At 38.7% G+C, this 22666-nt stretch overlaps 1 protein-coding gene across 4 annotated transcripts in view; it reads left to right on the top strand.

The window, feature by feature from the left end:
• Positions 1–586: 586 nt before the first annotated feature.
• LOC100890916 (methylosome protein 50) overlaps positions 587–22666 on the top strand; it is a 30703-nt gene continuing 8623 nt past the window's right edge. Inside the window, exons 1-8 of one of the 4 annotated variants that reach the window (XM_011680064.2) lie at positions 587–937; positions 7457–7603; positions 8192–8358; positions 9447–9554; positions 10771–10917; positions 11605–11816; positions 13135–13885; positions 17834–17972. In XM_011680064.2, the coding sequence (XP_011678366.2) occupies positions 778–937; positions 7457–7603; positions 8192–8358; positions 9447–9554; positions 10771–10917; positions 11605–11816; positions 13135–13885; positions 17834–17845 (1704 nt within the window). In that variant the 5' untranslated portion in view covers positions 587–777 and the 3' untranslated portion in view covers positions 17846–17972. Of the gene's footprint in view, positions 938–7456; positions 7604–8191; positions 8359–9446; positions 9555–10770; positions 10918–11604; positions 11817–13134; positions 14713–17833; positions 18020–18729; positions 18866–19658; positions 19780–21338; positions 21460–22666 lie in introns of those variants that run through there. The other 3 variants (XM_030987886.1, XM_030987887.1, XM_030987889.1) reach the window with 3 other exon arrangements.

Below are 22666 nucleotides of genomic sequence, written 5' to 3'. Positions count from 1 at the left end.
TTATCTCAGGAAAACGAGAATTTATCTCAGGAAAACGGGAATTATCTCAGGAAAACGAAATATTATCTCAGGAAAACGAGAATTTATCTCAGGAAAACGGAAAATTATCTCAGGAAAACGAGAATTTATCTCAGGAAAACGGGAATTATCTCAGGAAAACGAAATATTATCTCAGGAAAACGAGAATTTATCTCAGGAAAACGAAAAATTATCTCAGGAAAACGAGAATTTATCTCAGGAAAACGAGAATTTATCTCAGGAAAACGGGAATTATCTCAGGAAAACGAAAAATTATCTCAGGAAAACGAGAATTTATCTCAGGAAAACGAGAATTATGTCAGGAAAACGAAAAATTATCTCAGGAAAACGAGAATTTATCTCAGGAAAACGAAAAATTATCTCAGGAAAACGAGAATTTATCTCAGGAAAACGAGAAAAAAAAAAATTCTCCATGTCACTTCCGGGGCTCCGTACATTTGAGTCTTTTTTCTGTAAAATAAAAAAAATGGGCGCATGATAACTAACAAATTTGATGGAAAAACACATGACAAAAATGAAATGTTCGAAAGCTTAACTTTTCCCTGCATGACTAAACATTAAAATCTGACAATTTCATCTTATATTTACTGACAAATCCTACAAAAAAATGTCCAAAAGTTTCATAATATCATAAACCTTTCAAATTAAACGTTCACAAATAAATAACATTGTACATCTACATCGATCATGATCATCGTTTAATTTTTAATTTTAAACGACTTGGCTTGAGGTCACAATATGCACGCTAATAATGAATGGTATTGTGTAGGCTCTCGAGAAAACAGGTACGAGAAAACAGGTGCTTTAAGTTTAACATTAACGTTAGAGATGACTTCTCCCGATCATAATGAACCAGGAGCCATGGAAACTTATCTGGAAGCTATACAACACAACAGAGGTACCGTATATTAATGAGCATTGATCATCGTAAAATAAAATAGCACCATGCACCAAGTACTAGCTGCACATGATACCGTACACTGCACTGATTGATACACCGATATAGTGTACAGGTCTAGACTAGTATTGTACAGCTGTACCATGTGTACGGCGGGGCGATGGTTCGCTTTGTGACGCTCTTCAAGAGCGTTTCTATCTAGGCAGTAGATCTAGGCTAGATCTACACGTGTGTTCATTACAAGTGCGTGCAAACGCACTAACGAACGAGTACTTTACACTAGGGACTTTTCGATTTGCACGTTCATAAGTGGACTGCGACGTATGCGGTCATTTTTAAGCAGGGTTAACGAGGCACGCTGACTGTTGTTCGTTACCTTTACGATTTTACACAACTACGACTCTCGCTTAGCATGCTTAGGCCTAGTCTAGACTCTAGTGAGCGTGAAACTCGATCGAATAGCTAAAGATATAACACCAAATTCGGTGCATGGCACTGTTCTCAAAAATTATGCTGCAACAGATTAGCGTTGCATAAATAAAATGTGTTCATTTTATGAATTATTCTGCTTAGGGTCTAGTGAGCGCGAATTTCGTTCGAAAAGCTAAAGATTCAACACACCGAATTCGGTGCATGGGACTGATCTTGAAAATAATGCTGCAACAAATTGGCGATACACAAATAAAATGTGTTCATTTTATGAATTATTCTGCAACAATTTTGATTTAAGGGAAATTACAGACACGAACATGTGTTAATTTAAGAGAATTCATGCTTCCACCACTCTCCGGTTCTAGAATCAGGTCAATTGGGTCCATTTTGTGACTTCAATGTGATGTTTCGTGCCTACAAAAGATTGCTTACGAACATGTATCGTCACAGTTTGCGAACGACGGCAAAACAAGGGCAAACGCGTTCGAGAATTCTGCTACGAACGATGAGCTCGTCGATGCGCATGCGCACTGATTCAAAAGTGACCGCATACGTCGCAGTCCACTAGTGAACGTGCAAATCGAAAAGTCCCTACTATAGATCTAGGCCTAGATCTAGTTACCTGTCTTCACAGACTCTAATTTAAAGGGACTAGGTCTAGACTATGTCCCATTTGCAGGCCCAAAAAATGAAAAAGTTAAATTCCAACTGCATTTGAAAGATAATACTAATTTGGAACTTCCCTAGAAATGGTGGGGCTTGAAAATGTCTTCAAGTGGGAAAATAACGACTATTAGTTGTCAAATCGACTTTAGGGCTATAGAGCCCAAAAGTAATAGTCTTAGATTTTCAGACAATTGTACCGAATAGTCATACGTTTAATCTTGGCCATCACAAGAAGTGGGTTATTGATGTAGACAAATGCTCATGTACCCTTTACAACTCTTTTCATGTATGTTATTACCAAAGAAGAAAAAAAGCCAGTCAGTCACTCAATAGTGTCTGACAGTGAAGTCTAGCAAGTAAACAGGTTTCCTTGCAGAATTTGAATATGAGGACACTGCTAACGTTTAAATTTCACAGATAGGACATACATGACATATTCATAATTCCTGCAAAGTTCTACAGCATTTGAGGTTGGCTGCAAAAGGGACATAGTACCTTTAAGACTTATATAATGCCCACCTTCCTTCATTCATTCAAAATCCACTGCATGTGATCGTGTCATAATTTGCAGATATCAATCCAGGGCGCTTGTTCAGTATGGTATCCAAAATATGACCTGTAACTCTGGCGTGGAGATACCTAGATAGAGGTCTACTAAAACATACCCAAAATGAAGTAAATATTCATTAAATGTCCAAATAAAGATCATGAGTTAAAAGTTGGTATGTTTATTACCTGTTTCGTGTCAATTTTCTTGCTATTTTTGGAGTATTTTTCTGAAAAACAATGATTTAATCACAGTAGACATGGTAGACTATTGTCCATGTACCTTCTGACAATATTTAGTACAACTAGCTGTTTGCGCCCGTTAAACGGGCGCTCTTTGCTGTGGCAGCCATTTTGCGTTTATCTCAGCCACACATTCATGGGGCGCTGCTACCAAAAATTTGAACATGTTTACATGTAATTGTTTGCGTCCATCTTGCGTACGCTCGGCGTAGTTGGTACGAAACTCTACCCCCGTGGACCCGAAGCCTACACTCAACTCGCTTTGATCCACTGATCCCCCCCCCCATCCCCCACAACCCGTGGACCCCACGCCTACACTCAACTCGCTTCAAAACACCTGATCCCCCTCGTCCCCCCCCCCCACAACCCGTGGACCCCACGCCTACACTCAACTCGCTTTGATCTACCTGACCCCCCCCCACACTTTGAAAAATGTTTCACATGCGTGTAACATGTAAGATGCAGATTTTTTTCTTTCCCCCCCCCCCCCCCCCCAACGATCTTATGGCACTTCGGCATGCACGCTGTTGTGTTCACATGTAGGCCTACTTCAATGAATGGATAGACGTAAATAGCCGCATGGATGGATAGACATAATATAGCATATAGTTGTACGAATATCGGCATGTTTGGCCCTTCATAGTCTCTTCGACTCTGAATAGCTCACTCACTCAGTCAAGCAGCCAGCGCAGCTACATGTACATGTAGAGTGCACTGCTCTACACACTGTATGCGTACGGCAGAGCTCTTGAAACTGAACAATGTTTTTCTCTGATTTTCTTGTGAAAAATTTCCTTTAATAAATGATAATCAAAACTCAGTTGCGTGCCAGAATAATCACAAAATAAGCTTTGATTTCATACCTCCATTCACGAAAACTATATAAAAATCCCGGCAATAATGATGGAAATAGGTCTCTAAGTTTGGACGTGGATGGGAAGACATCTGTTGCACTGATTTTATTTATAGGCCTAGATGTAGATCTAATTGATTTCATCATGAAATAAGCTAATAAATATCAAATAAAGACTTGCTAATAAATATCAAATAAAGACTTGCTAATAAATATCAAATAAAGACTAAATGTATTCTCATTTAAATTAAATTTTAAATATTACATTTTAATTAGAATTAAAAGAATGGTAAAGATTACAATATCTAAAATATATCATACAAACACAGGAAAGAAAAAAAACTTGTGTTGGAGGCGGGATCGAACTAGTGCTGTAAGTCAGACGCTATGTTCGTGTTCGGTTCGGTTCGGCAGAGTTCGGCAATTTTTCACCCGAACTTGGTTCGGTTCGGGGTTCGGTAATTTAATAGCAAGCAGCGTTATAGCCACGGCGGTCGGGACTGGGCAGGCCGCCCGCCCTGCCGGGCCCGACCGGCACGGAGGACTTCTGCACACTGCTTCCGACCAGCACAAATTTCACATTAAAAAACTGCTCTAAACGTAATTATTTGTGAAGAAAAATACTACTTACATTCGTATTTCCGTCTTGAATCGTGTTTTATTTTCAATTTTAAAAGACTCATGTTTTCAATTTGTCAATAAATGATATTTTTAAAGATTTTCCGAGACGGTTGTTGTCTAATGTTAGAGTCATAAAAGGTGCCATCTTGAATAGAGACTTTCAGGCTCGCCAAGAACTGTTTTGTATAAGTTTTTATTTTCAATAGGAAAAATATAAAATCCCTATTTTTCGTGAATAAATAAATACCATACTATAATATATATTTATTTCATTATTTATATTGTAAAATTTGTCCAATATGGTTACAATTAAAATATTAATTTTTTGTTCAATGGGTTTGAGCAAATTGAGCTGAACTTGTTTTGATCACGCACATGTATTCTTGTTTATGGCTTGCGATCGCGACGTAGCGTGGTCAGGATTTGGGATTTAAATGGTGCCAGTGAAGTTGCGCCCACCACTGGATAGGCATAAATCACAAGGGCGGAAAATGGGAAAAAAGTAAATATAATATGAGCAATCATAACATGAAAATTAGGTACAAAATGAAAAGTTTATTAGCTTACAAAAACGTTTACATTTTTTTTGCCGAACATCCGAACCAGGCCTTTGCGTTCGGTTCGGCTCGGTTCGGTTCGGGAGTGCCATGTTCGGCGAACTTCCGTTTGGTTCGGCGGTTCGGCTACAGCACTAGATCGAACCTGTGCGTGCAAAAGGTGCAAAAGCTGCCGGTGAATCGAACGAAACTGGCGCCTATACCGCTCGGCCATTTTTACTTCATGCTAAAGCATGAAATTCGTGACGGATAAGTAGGACGTGCGGACCCATCGACGACGTCGACGATGACTGGGACGTCGCACCGCGCTTTGACACGGCCGAGCACCTGGAGCGAGACGCAAAGACTCCGAGACTCAAAATATCCTGTTCCTGTGTATAACTTTAAGGCGCACTTTTTATTTTTGCTGACGGAAAAAAAGTGCGCCTTATACACAGAGATTTACTGTATGGTAAAACAGGTCACTCAAAGCTTTTAAATTTTTTGAGGCACTTCTTGATCATTTTGAATCGCAATTTTTTTAGGGCTTCAATATATTACCATTTCACACACACTGATTACGAATAACACGTAGGGCCGTGCATCTCAGATTTGACATTGTTAAACGATCCTTTTAAAGCAGTCGATATCCCTTTTATATGCCGAAATCAAACAAAAATCTACCAAGAATTCTCACCTTACCGATATCCTTCTATCGAGTAAAGATTGGTTAAACATCACAGAAAATCTGAGAAACTGTCTGTTTATCACCGCAGAGATGCTAACCGTCACGGTTTTGCCGTATTTGTTACGGTTTTAGTGCTCTTGTTACGGCGTTACAGTAAACAATCAAAAGGTTACGGGGAAACGATAAATAAAAGTACATTATAGCGAATGCCGCCTTATCACATACATGTACTGTAGCTTCCGTACACAGCGCTGCATTCGCACGCATTTACTCATAAGTTCACTGAATTTGCCTATACTGGATAGGCACTTTCGCGCATATGGTCCGTCCGCCGCCATCTTGTTTAATTCCGAAACAACACGGCCGCCGTTATTACTGTTTTGATACTAGTATGCTATGTGTGTTTTGGGGGAGCATGGTGGTAAATGATCATGCGCGCAGCACACGCAATACCCATTCAAAGTATAGTAGCGAAGACTTCGGTGATTCAGCGGGCGCATTGCAAGTGCAGTATACGGTGTGTTGTTGTTCATGATCGCCGGGCCTAGCGGCCTGGGCTGGTGTGCTGTGGTACTGGTGAGTGTACATGTGCGTGTGTAGTTTACGAGTTCCGCCATTTGACTGTGGATTCGAATTTGCCATTCGACGCTTGAACAAGGTGTTTTCTTCCTGAATATTATCATGGATTCACTCAAAAGAACGAGTACCTGAGGAGGAGAACCTTTGACTGGAAACAGATTTTTAAAAACGTTTTTAGGCACATCTTTATTTTTGACTTAAAAATGGTAGGTTCGAAATGCAGTAAGAGTGATTGGGTGTTTGTGTACGTTTTGCGCGAAAATTATACTGCGATGTCTTGCGTTCCGGAAAGACCCCCATTTCTTACGGACAAATATGGTAAATGTTACTGACAGCCATCCTATAGGGTTGGCATCTCTGTCACCGCCAGAGAAATGACTGAAATTTTCGATCAGTTGGGAATCGCAGACAAAAAGCACTGTATGGTGTCCGCGCTCGCTCAAAGAACATATATCGCAGCAAAATATTATATTTTCCCAGTAACCAGAATTTTGAGGATCTCACTCTTGGACTATTAATGGGTTTTGGCATTTTTCATTTCTTTACGGAAATGGCTAAAATCACGACTCCAATTTCGACCAATCAGATGGCTGGATTTCTTAAGTGAGGTATATAACACCTGTTATTGGGTAAACACCCAAATGGTGCCAAATTGCACATGAGAGCCCACTTCTACATGTATGCAAGTTTTTCCGGGACTGGATCCGGCAAGTACACAAAGAAAGAGTATAATACATGTATATGTAGGTATGTACAGTATTGCTTGGAATAAAGTTGACAGTCTCACACTGTGTCGTGCGTGACTGCATGCATTATCCCATAGACGTTGATGTGACTTGGTGGTAATGTGTCTAATTTATTTCAAGCAATACTGTACATGTAAGTGGAATACTGGACCATTAAAAACATATTTCATGTTAAATCTGGACAGAAATTGATAAAAAAAAGGTTGGTTCTCATTTCCCAAGAATTTGGCAATTTGCCCCCAAATATTATATTATTATCTTCTTTTTTTTGGTATTTTGGGGAGGGGGAGAAAACTCTGTATAATACAACAAGTTTGGTTGATTGGTGACAAGCGGAAGGTTGACTCCAGTGAAAAAAATACACGGGGCTCGGGGCGAATTAGCCCCCAAAAGAGCCCCCATGAATTTGCATAGAGTTCAATGCAAAACAAATTTTAGAATGTTATTTTCATGTAGGCAAGCTTGAAAAGTAGCCCCCGAAAAATAAATATTAATTTTTTCCCTGGTAGACTCGAGCTGCAAATATCAATTGAAGAGGGCTTCATCTTAATTATTTGCAAACATGAAAGGGAACCAACTTTTTTCTTTGATATTTCTGTACCATTTCAGTGTCAGATGGATTTGATGTAGAGTTGTCTCCTACGTTTGGCTATGTGAGTAATATAGAGAGTGCGGAGAGAGTTCGCAGACATTACCAACAAACGGTGGGCATCAAGTTTTCTACATACAGGCAAAGCAAAGACTATGGAAAACAAGGTAAGATTTTGAAATGTCATTCTCTCTTGTGTCATGGACTCATAACGGTCAGATCTTATTATTTAATAGGCGTTGCTTGATACAGTGTGAACAATGATGTGTAGTTTTATGCTAGAGCTCTTGGGATTTGATAAATTACTGTATACAGTATGGCAAAACTGGTGGTTTGTTTGTGGCGATTTACGATTTCGTATCTGATCAAGAGATGAATTTCAAGGTTTTTTAAACCTTATCACCATATAAATAACCGTGACTAGTATGCATCACAATAGGGAGATTAGTGACCAGATTTTGGGATTGTCGGGTCAAAGATCAAAGGTCATAGATCATATGGCATGTACTTTTTAACTTTTTTTTTCCCTCATGATATTTAACTGAGTTTGGCTGAGGCATATCGGAGACCCAGACGCATTTGTCTTGTTTAAAATTGTTTTTGAATAATATATAGATGTATATTTTGATAAATGATTCAACTCGAGACTTCTCATCTACAAGTACAATTGTAGGTGTTCATGTATTAAAGTTGTTGTGAAGTTACATTGTACAAAGAAATATTTTGTGAAACATACATATGCCTTGTTCTTTCAGATATTGAAACTGATCATCACAAAGTATGCTGGGAAGATAGCTCAAGGTTGCGTCAAGGTCACCTTGTATTTGACTATGTGCCGTACATAGTGATTGGTATCAAGATGTTAGATTGTCAGTACGGCAAGGATCGTCACATTGCTAGGAAGAAGCGTTCTCTCTCACAGGTCAGTCACAAATATGTATTTTCATATTTTCATATTCATATTTTTTTCATTTCCAACAGAAAGGTAAACAAAGATATTACATTTTTTTGATACATAATTCATTTTTTCAGGAAACTATACAAATTAACTTTGCACATAATAATATTATTACAAGAAATTCTTAATTTCTGAGGAAATGGGGTGGGGGGGGGGGGGGGGGGTCCACTAAAAAGCAGTGCTTGTAGTTTGTGGATCCCCCAGAAAAAGAAAAAAAATATATATATATATATATTGATCATAGTAGAACCCTAGAAGAAACAAACTAAAAAGTTGTACCAAATAAATAGACAAAGAAAACCAAAAAAATAATTGAAGACATTGTTTAACAATGTTTCCAGTTTTACAAATCTGAGATGCATGGCCCTCATGTTATCAGTGTCTTGATTATTTTGAAGCCCTACACAAATCAAAATGATCATGAAGTGCTTCAAAAAAGTAAAAATCTTTGAGTGACTGGTTATACTCATTTTCCCCAATAGACTGTGGTGTTATAAACAAACGTAAGGAAAACGGTTTTTGAAATTGGAAATTCAAATCATAAATATCTTGATAATCAAACATGTGATTGGCTTGTAAAAGTCATGGGGTGGTATTCCGGTAGCGCGTACTAAGTAAGGGCGTGCTTAGATAGTTCACACTTTTATGGAGTGCCTGTTGTGAACTAATTTACCCTGAACAGATTATTTTAATCCTTCAATGAAAAGTGTCCAAAAAAATTAATTTTGCACTGAAATAGGAAGAAAAAGATAATATGAGTATACACTAAATTTCAACAAAGTCCTTGGTAGATTATCTTTGTCATGAATATTGAAGGAGGAAGATGAAACCTAGCATTCCATAGAAGTGCGAACGAAAATTCTTGTTTAGTCTGGACTTAGTCCCGGCTTAACTTAAGAGAATACCACCCATGGGATTTCTTTCTGACCTTCAGGTTTATAATTATGATTGCAGCATGAGCTAAATCCAGAAGTTTGTTTCAGAATCTGAGACAAAGTTACCGGATCCCTTTAAACAAAAAGAGCACATTGTTTATCATTTCTGCTGTGTAGTTTGTGAGTGAAGATCATCACGGCAAGCGGAAACAGGTGACAGGCAAGAAGGTTGACTGTCCGGCTCAAATCGCTCTCAGAGATATCCTGAAATTTCCAAATTATGCAGTGAGTACAAAAAAAGAAAAGAAGGAAAACTAAAACATTATGTTGTCCAGTATACCCTCAAAGCAGCAAGCTATGCTTAGGAAGAGTCTATATTATACATTGTCATTGAGGTAAATTAATACCTTACTTCATTTAGAAATTTCTGAGTCTTACTTGTCTATTGAGGAAACCCTAGGGAAACAAAATCCATGGCCACTATAGGTACAAGTCATGTACATGTGGGTGACCTTTATAGAGTGTTGGCCACTCACAGGTTTGACTCTTTTGTACAGTATATGCCTAAAAAGTTACATGTACATACAGTACAAGTACGATATTTAATAATAATAATAATAATAATAATATGTCTTGTTTACCCAGGGTAGCCTCATCAGTATTCATACTGTTCTCCCTGAGGGTCCTGCAATCATATTATTACCCCGGTCATTGGATTTAGGCTTACCTGCACACAATGTATGCAACATTATCCACTCCCTGGGTAGCATTCCAGCCAGGCGTCATTTTTACAAGCGCACACTTGCTAATCTAAGCACATTAGCTTTCGCATCCTACTGGGTACCCATTTAACACCTGGGTGGAGTATGGCAAATGTAGATCAATGTCCTGCCAAAGGGAGGACATTAGTGCCGCGGTTGGACTTGAACCGCGAACCTTTTGATCCACAGTCCGATGACATATCCACTCGTCCACGACACCTCTGAATATGAAAAAAGCTGTGATAACCTGATTGTATTCTCTCTTTCTCTATCACCATCTTGGTGAGCTTGTAAACCTGCCCCAGCGGTTAGAAGAAAGTTCAATATATTTACATGTATGCACACCCTAGTCAAACTAAAAAAGTATCAAACTAGCCCCAGTTACTTTGGCAGCTCGGCTACGACCAGGGTAATATGTGTAAAGCGCCATGAGCGTTAGAACCTGACAGATACCGGCGCTATATAAATAACCATATTATTTATTTATGTATTAAAATAGTGAAAAAACAGTACAGAATATATGTTTTTTGACCATTTTCAACTCTTAATATATTTTAATGGGGGTACATGGCGCTGTTATAGGAGTAGATTTTGTTCAGAAAGTATCTAAATAAAAAGTGGAAAGAAATTAAAGGAAGAAAAAAATTGCAAGTGATATCTGGAACATAAATTTAATTTATCAAAATAATTAGACAATATGTTTAACAGTTGAATGTACTATTTTGATAATTTGTGTTTAGGTTGATATCAATACAGTTTGGAGGAGGAAAGTCATGTCAGAAAAGCTTAGGAAAAGCCTTTCTATGGGGTCAGAGGTGAAAGGGGAGAGACGTATCTACATCAAATTTCCAGAGGCCAGTGACCATAATGGGCATCAAATCAACTTTGTAAGTGAACATGTACAGTACACTAATGGCTTGTTCAGATACTTGTTATGTATTTTGTTTTGCTAATTACAGAAGGGTGTCATGATTAGGTACATGTATTCATGGCAATGTTCCTGTGGCTCAGTGAAATGAGCCAGTGATTCTGTATGACATGCTTTTCAAAATAGTTGCAAGCATGAAAATAGGACTGCAAATCGAGGGGTCAGTGACACAAAGATGCAACTCCTTTTTGGCCATTTTAGGAAAAAGTGGTTTACGTGTCACTGAGCACTTGGGCCTTAAGGAGTTAAGTCTATGTTTCACTAGTCATTGACTTCAATGGGGTGTTGGGTGGAGTTTAGTCTTTGTATTTCCTGGAAAGCCCACATTTTCTGAACATATTGATATTAAATGCTCATTTTGGCAACGTATGGAGTTGTGTCTCTGTGTCACTGAACCCTCAAAATGTACTTGGGTAGATTATTTCTGGTACCAAAGTGAAAAAAATAATAAAGTAGATCGGAGATGAAGGTTGCAAATTTTATATTAAACAAATGTACGTGGTTTTATATTGTGCTTGATGAACCGGTATTAAAGGTTTGGTTTCTTTTGAGAGATAGATGGAATGCATGAATGATATTGACACATGCATGTGTCAGCTGTTGTACATGGACTTTTGAATGACTTCAATACTGTTTGTATGTTCAGGATGTCGCAGAGGACAGTGTACTTCACCGACCAGACTCGGAACGTATAGCCCTAAGAATCATGGGTGATCTGCATGGAGCTACCGATGGGTCTGGAAGTAGATCAGAGATACATAGCGACAAAGATCAGCATCAGGAGCCTCAGGAGACACCAATTAATATTGAGTTTGCTGAGCAAGATCTAGGACATCAAGCACATCTAGCACTTTCCAGGTATGTACAGTCAAACCTGTCTATAGCGACCACCCAAGGGAAACACAAAAAGTGGCCTTTGTAGACAGGTGGTCTTTGTAGACAGGTTCCATTAGTAAATGATTCAATGAGAAACCATTTTCATCGGAAACAAAAAATGTGGCCTTCATATAGACAGGTGGTCTTTGTAGACAGGTAGTCATTAACCCTTACTGTACTGGGGGGGGGGGGGGGCCTGGGAGGCCCCTCCCTCGACATTTTCGGAGATTGCGCCGCAACCGCTTGAAATTTTGAATTGTCGTTTCATGACTTTTTTCCCTCAAGTCTTACGCACGTTTTGATACCATTTTCGTCGCAATCGGATATACCTGTGAGGTGTTACATAACAATTAGTATGCGCATGTCATCAAAAATATGCTATAATTGCATATATTCATGTACAAGCAGAAATGTGAATACAGGTTTAGATGTATTCCTTCCTAAGTGGGTGATATGAATTGATATCGAATTGCTTTTATATGTTTCTCAAAGTAACTTGATGTATTCCAGAACAAAAGAATACATAAGAAATAAAAACAATAGATATAATAAGAAATAAAAAAACAATAAAATACATAAGAAAATAAATATTTGAAAATCGCATCAAATTTGCATAAATTATCATTATTAATTACATCCAAATAAATATTTTGTGTTAGAAAAGAAGTTTCATATGAATAATGAGTTTCAACGTTCAAAAAGTGAAGTTTGACACGTTTTCTGTAAAATGCATAAAATTAGCATTTTGCATAATTAATTAGGCTATAACGACAAAAATTTGCATATTCGCAAAAAACTAATTACACCATCTTGTTTGTTACGTAAATATCTACAAACATGCAAATTTTTGTGTTCATCGGACATCCGACGGCCGAGATCATAGGGGGGGGGCCTCCCAGGCCCCCCCCCCCAGTCAGGAGGTGCTCAAAATAGCCCAGTACAGTAAGGGTTAAAGCAGGTTTGACTGTACAACGTTCCTCAGGTATTACGTGGTCAAAATAAATGAAAAGTGCAAGAGCCGAAAAGCAAAATGAATGCAGAGCAGATGAACACAAAAAGTAGTAGTAACCTCCTTTCCTGGGGATAACTTGTTTGTTGACTTGATTTTATAATAATTTTTTTCGCGATTGATTGCTACGATCACCATGTGCAGTCAATCGCAAAAATCAGTTGTATATTCAATTGGTATAAAGCTCTATGTTAGTTATTGGACCCAGGTTGGTTTATTATTATCGTTGTAGATTGTTAATGTACATGGGGCTACTTCTAAAACTTACCTGTTTTTATTCATCTGTTTCAGGCAATCACCAGAAACATCAAGACAGAAAATAGATTCACTTCCATCAAGTCAGACCAGAGGTGATACACACCAAAGGATTCAATATGGAAGACAGATGATAGATTCACCTCAATCTAATCAGACTAGCAATGATATAAACCAAGCTATTCAATGCAGGAGACAGATGATAGATTCACCTCAATCTAATCAGACTAGCGGTGATACAAACCAAGCTATTCAATGCAGGAGACTACTTGATCAGCTGACCGAAGAGACCTTTAGCATTCAAGATTCATCCATCTTAGATGCTCTGCATCAGCAACTCGAGGGTGCTCTCCTGAATGTACAGAGAGCGAAACAGAAAAGGGTTGGGATCCCATCCAGACAGTCCTGTACAGATACTATGATGCCAAGGCCACAGAGGAGAGAACCTTCAGATAGATGCACCTCCTGTACAGATACTATGACGCCAAAGCCACAGATGAGAGAACCTTCAAATAGATGCACCTCCTGTACAGATACTATGACGCCAAAGCCACAGACGGGAGAACCTTTAGATAGATTCACCTCCTGTACAGATACTATGACGCCAAAGCCACAGACGGGAGAACCTTCAGATAGATCTGAAGGCAACAAAGAACCTGTGAAGATACTCCCTGATACAACCAAGAGGAGTTGTTCATGCAAGGAAAGAAGCTGCAGGGTTTGTTCCACTGCAAAGAGAGCTGAGATCACCGAGGTTATCTGTGATGAACTAGGTTCAAACCAGACTGTGAGTAGCCGGATTATCAGGGAAGCACAGGCATTAATTCTTGACATGTTCCCTCTTCTGCATGGCTTTGAAGAAGTGACACTAGGTCAGCACCTTCTCTTCTCAGCAGCCCAGGGGGAGTTTGGACAGCTGATGCATGATGGGAAGGACCACTGGGTTTTTGTGACGTCTATTTCCTGTGATCCTGGGATGGTGAAGTACTATGATAGTATGGGTGCAGGAACGATTCCAGACATCATACGCAAGCAGATTGCATGTATTGTATGTTCACAGGACACCCAAATCTCAGTGGAAATCCAACCAGTTCAGCTTTCCAAGAATACAACTGATTGTGGTCTCTTTGCATTAGCCTTTGCCGCAAGTGTCCTCCATTCTGAAGATCCAGGATTGGTATGTTATGACATCACCTCCATGAGACGTCATCTGTATCAGTGCTTCAAGAAGCATTGTCTCAAACCTTTCCCAAAGACTAGTCAAACAGTTGAACGTACAGCCAAGAGGATGGTCAGCGTGGATGTGTTCTGCCTGTGTAGGATGCCATGGAATGCTATTACACATGAATCGAAGATGAAGATGGCACAATGTAGTATGTGTGGGGAATGGTGGCATTCCAATTGCTGTGGCATTCCCGATTCTACCCAAAGACCTACATGGAAGTGCCCTAGATGTGAAGATGTTCATTCTGCTGTATCTGCCCTCAACTCTCTGCAATCAGTAGTCTTCCCAAATGAAAACACATCTCACAGCTGACTAATGTTGTGATTCACCCTACAGCCTGGACGATGTTAGCCAGTAGAGGGCCACCCCTCATAGCACATGGCACTGAGGTCAGCACATGCGCAGATACAATACCGGGGAGGGTGATGAGACAAAGTTTCTTCTATCTTCCAAAGAGAATGTACAGCAGTGTCAACAAATTCCTGATTTTACCTCAATATTGTTCAGGTTTCAGGATCTTCCCTGATGATTTCATATGATCTAAGTAGGCACCATCATAATCTGTCGCTTATATTTTATTGGTTCTGAAACTCTAACTTCTATCAGACTTTCCCGTTTTCTACCCATTATATTTGTATGGGACCCGGAAGTGCCTTTGCCACATATACCCATAGTGAGTGCTGCCCTCTATGACCAAATACCGTAGTGGAGATAGCGAGAATAACCATTTTAGAAATCAATATTGTATTAGTTCTGTCAGGGAAAAAAATACTCTAAACATTTTGGGGGCTACTGTTTAAGCTTGCTTGCATGGAAATAACGCTCTTTAATTTGTTTTGCATTGAACTCTTTTATGACTTTTGGGGGCTCTTTTTAGCATTTTGGGGGCTAATTTGCCCGGAGCACCCGTGTATTTTTTGCACTGAGTTCTGTAGCTCGTAATCCACAATCCTGGTCTGGTCTGGCTTGATAAAAAACAGTCAAACCTGCTTTAGTGACCACCTGTCTACAAAGACCATATTTGTTGTTTAACTTAGAAATGTTTTCTCATTGAAACATGTACTAAAGGAATCTGTCTACAAGACCACTTTTTCCGTTTCCCTTGGGCGGTCGCTATAGACAGGTTTGACTGTATCTGCTATTAAATCAAATGAACGAATGAACTGAATGTAGACGGAGGCATATTAGAGACGCAGTTGCGTTCATCCTGTTGTTTCTCAAATAAAGGAAACAAATGTAGTTTCTGTACCTTTTGTGCATAGTTTTCATAATTAACCTGAATACTAATACTGAAGCAAATCAATCAATTCCAATTTATTTCAATTTGTATGTGTTTTAAAAAATATTTTGCATACATGTACATACAACTTGAGTGTGCATTGTTTCCCCTCGTTATGTACTGGACATGCATGCGTTATGTTTGAGATATGCTCTCTAATGCTTTTGTCTGGGTCAATAAAACAGTTGACAATAATAATAATATTAATGGGCATTTCTATAGCGCCATCTATCTAGAAATTCTATATCTGCATTTATTATTACCCCGGCTTTAGCCTAGCTGCCATTACAGCGCTCCAGCATTTCAAGTAGTACTAATTTCAAGGAATTAATTCCTGCCAGGTACCCATTTACATCACCTGGGTTGAGTGTTGCAAACGTAGGTATCGTAATATCTTGCCAAAGGACATTCGTGCCGCAGCGAGACTCGAACCGCGGACCTTGTGATCGAAAGTCCGGTGACGTATCCACTCGACTACGACACCTCTATAATTAAATGTACTTGAATTACTTGTACATAAAATTACCACAAAACCTTAATTTCTCAATTACCAGAAATCTATAATTTCTATTTCTTCTGGTTCACAAGATTCATAAAGTCACTTTTTTCAAGGTGACATTTAGTTGCAAACACTCAAAATCCCCTGGAAATATTGATATGGACGAAAACATATTTTATTTGAGTTTTGAGGAGATAGAGGAAGGAAGTACCTCTGACAGCAACAATGCAGTTTTGACAGATCTCTAGACTATAGATCTATTTTATAACTTTCAAATAGCGAGTGGATATAATATAACGTTGATGAAACGTTATAGTATATGGTAGGCCTGTCTGCATGTGCATTACGCGTACATACATTCAAACGTGCAACCTGCCTGCATTGTATCACATCTATAGCGCAGCTTGCTTGGGGTAGCCAGCCGAGACTGGCGCTCGGGCAAACCATGTAATATGAAAACCGGACTGATCTAAGTCTTCTCTCGGTTTCCCCTTTCCCCATTTATCTGGTACTATAAGACTTAAGTTATCAAAAATCTAAATTGATCGGCTTAATCAGACATGGCTTGTTGACCACAATATACTTTAACAAACAAGTTAAGGAATTGAGCAGGATCAATGCTTTTATGAGCAGAATCACTGAGTTTAACAGGTTATCCTGCTCGTATTTCACATTAAAAAAAAATATTTTGTGCTTTTTTCTCTTTATTTATATGATATTTCCTATAAGAAAAATTAAAGACCGTCAATATTACTGGGCCAGATGGGATTAGACCCCCCAGCCAGGTCACTAACAGGTGGCTATCTCATCAACTCAGCTCTCAACTAACATAAGAAAAAGAGGATCATGGGGGACCAACAGGCACCGATTGGGGATGTGTTCTATATAGAGGGAGCAAGTAGCTACAAGTAGGACAGTGGGGCTTTAAGACCACCCGGTATAAATGTATTTGTTCTATTTCTTGAGAAAAAAAAATGGAAAATAGACAAACAACATATCTCTAGGGTAAGGATAATGGATTTGGAACAAGAGATAAGATGAAAAATATATTCAGAGTTGAAAGTAGTATTGTATTTTATTTTGACTACTGGTAGGGTATACTGTACCAACCAATACTTTTTTATTCTAGTCTATGTTAAACATCTCTGTGTACGTGTATAGATGGCATGTTATGTTTCTGGAAAATGGACAAACAGCATATTTTTTGGATAAGGAATTGGAACAAGAGATAAGATGAAAAATATATTCAGATTTGAAAATAGTATTATTTTATTTTATTTTGACTACTGGTAGGGTATACAAACCAATACATTTTTATTCTAGTTTATTTTAAACATTTTTCTGTGCATGTGTATACATGTAGATGGCATTTCATGCTTCAGTTCAAGCCATGAATATATGGAGCGGTCAGTGGCATCAAAGACGTAACTCCATTTTGGCCATTTTGAAAAAGTGGTTTAAAGTCACTGAGCACTTGGGCCCTAAGGAGTTAAGTCTATGTTTCACTAGCCATTGACTTCAATGGGGGTGTTAGGTAGAGTTAAGTCTTTCTGTTTCCTGGAAAGCCCACACTTTTCTGAACATTTTGATATCAAATACTCATTTTGGCAAAATATGGAGTTACGTCTTTGTGTCACTGAACCCTCGATTGAACTTGTAAGGCACGAACATTTGTTTCCTCTCATGTACAGTGATAGTTATAATTAACTGGAAGGATTTGTTTTCTTTGTAGATGGTTCTGTGATCTTAGCTGCATCTGGACTAACTGGGAGACTTTGGACGGGTTCTCTATGGTACTATGAAGATTCTACGAGTGCTCCAGATGTAAATAGATGCAGTGCAGGCGTGCGTACAGAAGCAGGGATCACAGACGTGGAATGGATAGATGAAAACAGACTAGCTATTGGATCTGATACAGGTACATGCATGCATGGTGTATGGTGTATGTGTGGTGTATGGTATGGTAATGCACGCTGCGTGTAAATGAAATTCAATGCATGTTCATGAGAAGTCGCACCATGCACTGCACAGTCTTGTTTCGAGGCCACTGCTGCTACAATCATCTGTGTGCACATGTTATTACTTATGAAGGTTGCAGGTTTACAGTGTTATCGCTTTGCTTGTAAGATTGTCGACCCATTTTATAAAACAATAATACACAGGTTTTCGTTTGTGACGTTTTGGCGATGCAGCGCTAATCAGGTATTCACAATGGCACAAAATACACTCGGCTATGCCTCGTGAATGTTATTGCACCATAGTGAATACCCTCATGCGCTGCATCGACCATAACGGGGAAAAAATTAATATTTATTTTTCAGGGGCTACTTTTCAAGCTTGCCTGCATAAAAATAACACTCTAAAATTTGTTTTGCATTGAACTCTATGCACATTTACGGGGGCTCTTTTGGGCATTTCGGGGGCTCTTTTGGGCATTTCGGGGGCAAATTCGCCCTGAGCCCCCGTGTATTTGTTTCACTGGACCATAACACACTCACACCTGTGTATTATTTGTATAAAACTGTATTTATAAAATGTGATAGTGAAAAGATGATTGTTGCCAATTTGGAAAGGGAATACTGATTCATTCAACTTTTATTATGATAATATTAATTTCTTTTTCTTAAGGTGCAATTGAGATTTGGCAGCTGGAGAGCAACGCTTTCCGCAATTTGTTCTATCTGTACGAGCACGACAGTGCAGTGAACTCTGTCAGTGTGAACTCTAACAAGACTAGGGTCATCAGCGGTTCATCTGACAGACTGTGAGTATGCATGATTACACAACAGGGACCCGTTTCACAAAGCCTTTTTCAATGACAAATAAGAAAGATCAGTGACAAATCTGCTGATAATCAATCAGAAGCAAGGATTTCAGTAGCTTATAACACAAACTGTCATTTGTCACTGATGACAAGTTTTGTGAAACACCCCCCTGCTCTCTATTCTGCTAATCTACTCAAACACACCTCGAGATCTAAAATCAGTTTTTAGGCGAAGACAGAGAGCTGACCAAATGAACATGCCGCTAGACCAACTCACATGTATCTCAAATATGTATTTTAATAGCCTCATTTCATGGACTCTTTGAGCCATGACCTTCAAACTTGGTACTACTATCTATAACATCTTAAATAGGGAGATGAAATGAAGATCTTGAGGGAAACCTTCTTATTAAAGAGAAGGTTGAGTTCTGGGAAGAGGTGAAAAATAATTTGTGAGCATAAGCAAGTGTGGAAGATCATCAGATAAAACATGCTTCCCGAAAAGCATGGCTCTTCATATGACTTCATATTCTAAATATGTCATGTAACATCGTAAAAATTGGGACAGATTTGTACGCCACGTGTTCGTGTAGTCCCATATACATCTTTCTGTGTACAATGCTTGTAACATTACCAAGACTTGGCCAAATTTTTTATCATTTTGATGATCCAAGAACCTTGCAGTACACACCAATACTTATACGCTAGATGATCAACCTTTTCTGATCGATTCCACAACGTTTCTTTCACAATGCAATCGCATGACCATAACTGGTCTTTATCTTTAATACAGGATCAAGCTATGGGATCTAGCTACACAGCGCTCTATTGGTACTCTCAATGTTCACACAGCGAAGGTAGAACAGCTGGCGTGTAGTCCCAACGAACTAGAAGTCTTTGTTTCATGCTCCCAGGTAATCACACTATGAATATGACGGACAAAGAAAGAGGACAAAATATACAGTTCCTCATTCTACCCTCAACAATTGCTGTGGTAGACAAAGGAACATCACTTCACTGCTATTATGTAAAAACAGGTGAATATGCATGTGACACCTGTTCTACACATTTTTACATAATAGCAGTGAAGGGATGTTCCTTTGTCTACCACAACAATTGTTGAGGGTAGAATGAGGAACTGTATATTTTGTCTGCCATGTTCATAGTGTCACACGTGTCATGCTCACCAGGTCAAGAGAACTGGACCCTGTTTCATAAAACTTGCTATCAATAACAAGTTACAAGCTACTGTTATAAGCTACTGAAATCATGGCATCTGATTGGCTGAGAGCAAATTTGTCATAGAAATTTAGCATTTGTTATTGATCAAAAGTTTTATGAAACGGGCCCCAGTACATTTGTATTTTAATCATTCAGATACAAATTGCATGTGTAACGTGTTGTATGGCAAACCCTAGTGTTTGTCCTACCTAGCAACAACTACTATATTTACTGTATGCATTATGCAATTCATATTGTGACTATTATTCATGGCCTTGAAACAAAGAACAATATGCAAAGACATATAATAATACATGAGATTTGATAAAGCGCTATTATCCATTCTAATTAAATGCTCAAGGCGCTTCATATTATTAGGGAACACATTACATCTTGAAAAAGGAATCGTGTACAATTACATAAGAAAGAAAAAATATAAACTGAACGAATGAATGAATGAAAATTCATTAAATTTGGTTACATGACAAAAATGACCTATTGAACAATTTTGTTTTGACCTCTAGCAGTTCTGGGGGGTGTTTCACAAAGATCCTAAGTTGAACTTATCTCTAAGTTGGACTTAAAAAATATGGAAAGCCATTGGCATCTTTGAAAATATTTTGTAAAAGTTATTTTGAAAGGCATTCATTGTTTATTGAAATCATTCATATTTTCTATCATCAAGGAGATTTCATGTTCTGGATGTGGAATTAATAAAAAGTCTAAAATACTTGAATTTCTGCTTTTGAATATATTTCATTTAAAGACTCCAATGGCTGTCCATAATTTTTAAGTCCAACTTAGAGTTAAGTTCTACTTAGGATCTTTGTGAAACACCCCCCTGGAGTTCTAAATGAATCACCTTCTACTCCTAAAATTGGCAACAATTGTTTGAATTTTCCAAAGTTTTATAAACCCTCTCTCAAAGATGACACTCAACCGGTGTGTTGGCTCAGTCAGTAGAGCGTCCGCCTCACAACCGGGAGGTCGTGGGTTCGAATCCCGGCCGCGTCATACCAAAAGACGTTAAAAGACGGGGGTTGCTGCTACCTTGTTAGGCGTTCAACAGTAAGGGATCGACGTCGATCTGGCACTGCTCAGTGGCTGCCGGGCTCACGATCAATTGGGCAAAAAGATTTCCCATTTTCGGTTTAACTTAATAAAATTTAGGGTGGACTTTAAAAGATTATTATTATTATTATTATCATTATTATTATTATTTTATTGGTTTAATAATATGCATTTGTTACAGGATGGTTCGGTAATGTTATGGGATATGCGGAAAGCTAAACCAGCACAGCGTCTATCCTGTCCTTCAGGCCTGCCTACAAGTGTAGTTTGGAAACCAGGAGAATCCTATGTTATAGCAGTCGGTAAGCTTTAAAGTGACTTGGTAACATCTTATTTATTAATTTATTTATTTCTGATATTTAGACAGGGTGACTCATCTCCAATAATGGTGGTCTTCCATGAGGCCCTGTTAAACTTAATGAGGTACATTATAGTTTAACAAATATGATAATAATATTAATATCAAAATCTTGAACATGAATTTATAACGGCAATAAACAATAAGTAAGAACATATATACATATATACATTGTTGAATGTTGATGAAAAATCTGCGTAATTTTTGTATGAAATGTTACTTACCGGTACTATTTTCCTTCTACTGTACTAACCCTCTAATGTGCAAAAAATCCTGAAAAAATTCTCAAACCACAAAGATATTTTAGAGATATGAGTGTGAGGTAATGTGAATGGATATTTGAAAGCGTGTTCACTCGTCACACAACATAACTCTTATTTTTATTTTAGCTACGAGGAAACAAGGTTGCACTGACAATAAAAAACATGAAAGAAAGTATTCCCTTTTCGTTATGTTTATTGGGTACTGATGAGGCTGGCCGTACACTTGCAAAGTGTAGCCAAGCACAAGCCGAAGAATCGGAATGAGAATGCATAAATGAGAATTGGAGATATTGCACGTAGTTACATTATAATGATCAAAGATAAGAATGAACATGAATAAATGCGATGAATAAATAGAGCTTACGACATATATGAAATGCCGTCGAAAGTCCAATGAAGAAGAAGAGAGTTGAGAACGAAGGAAGGGGCTCACGCGATGATGTGCGGAGGCTTGAAGGCGGAGATGCAGCTTCGTTGTCGTGGCTGAAGAGCCGTGAAGAATCTCGACGCTGACGCTCGTAATGAAGATGTGAAGAAGCTCTCAGGCGAGAAGAGAAGAGAAGAAATGTGGCGCTCGACGACGGAACAGTGGGTCGTTCGATGTCGGAGGCGAAGAGTAGAAAGGTAGACATGCAAAGCCGGCACTGGTGCTGAGTAGTAATAGTTGCTCGTTTGATGCGCCGGACTTTGATGAAGAAATGTTTAGATGAGCTGCGGTGAAATGATGAGCTCGTGAGTGGAAAGAGCTACCGGAACGAAGAAACTGGCAGCTCCCAGCGGAGAGTCAGGCGCCATGTCGGTCCTGACTATAACCTTCCACTGGGAGACTGCAGCCCGATGAACACGGCAGAGAAAGAGTAGACGTACCGTAGAAGAAACGACAGGCAC

This window comes from Strongylocentrotus purpuratus, unplaced genomic scaffold (assembly GCF_000002235.5).
Source record: "Strongylocentrotus purpuratus isolate Spur 01 unplaced genomic scaffold, Spur_5.0 spur5_scaffold_17, whole genome shotgun sequence".
NCBI lineage: Eukaryota > Metazoa > Echinodermata > Echinoidea > Camarodonta > Strongylocentrotidae > Strongylocentrotus > Strongylocentrotus purpuratus.
The sequence above is the reverse complement of the archived record's forward strand: the minus strand, read 5'-3'. Positions and strand labels throughout refer to the sequence as shown.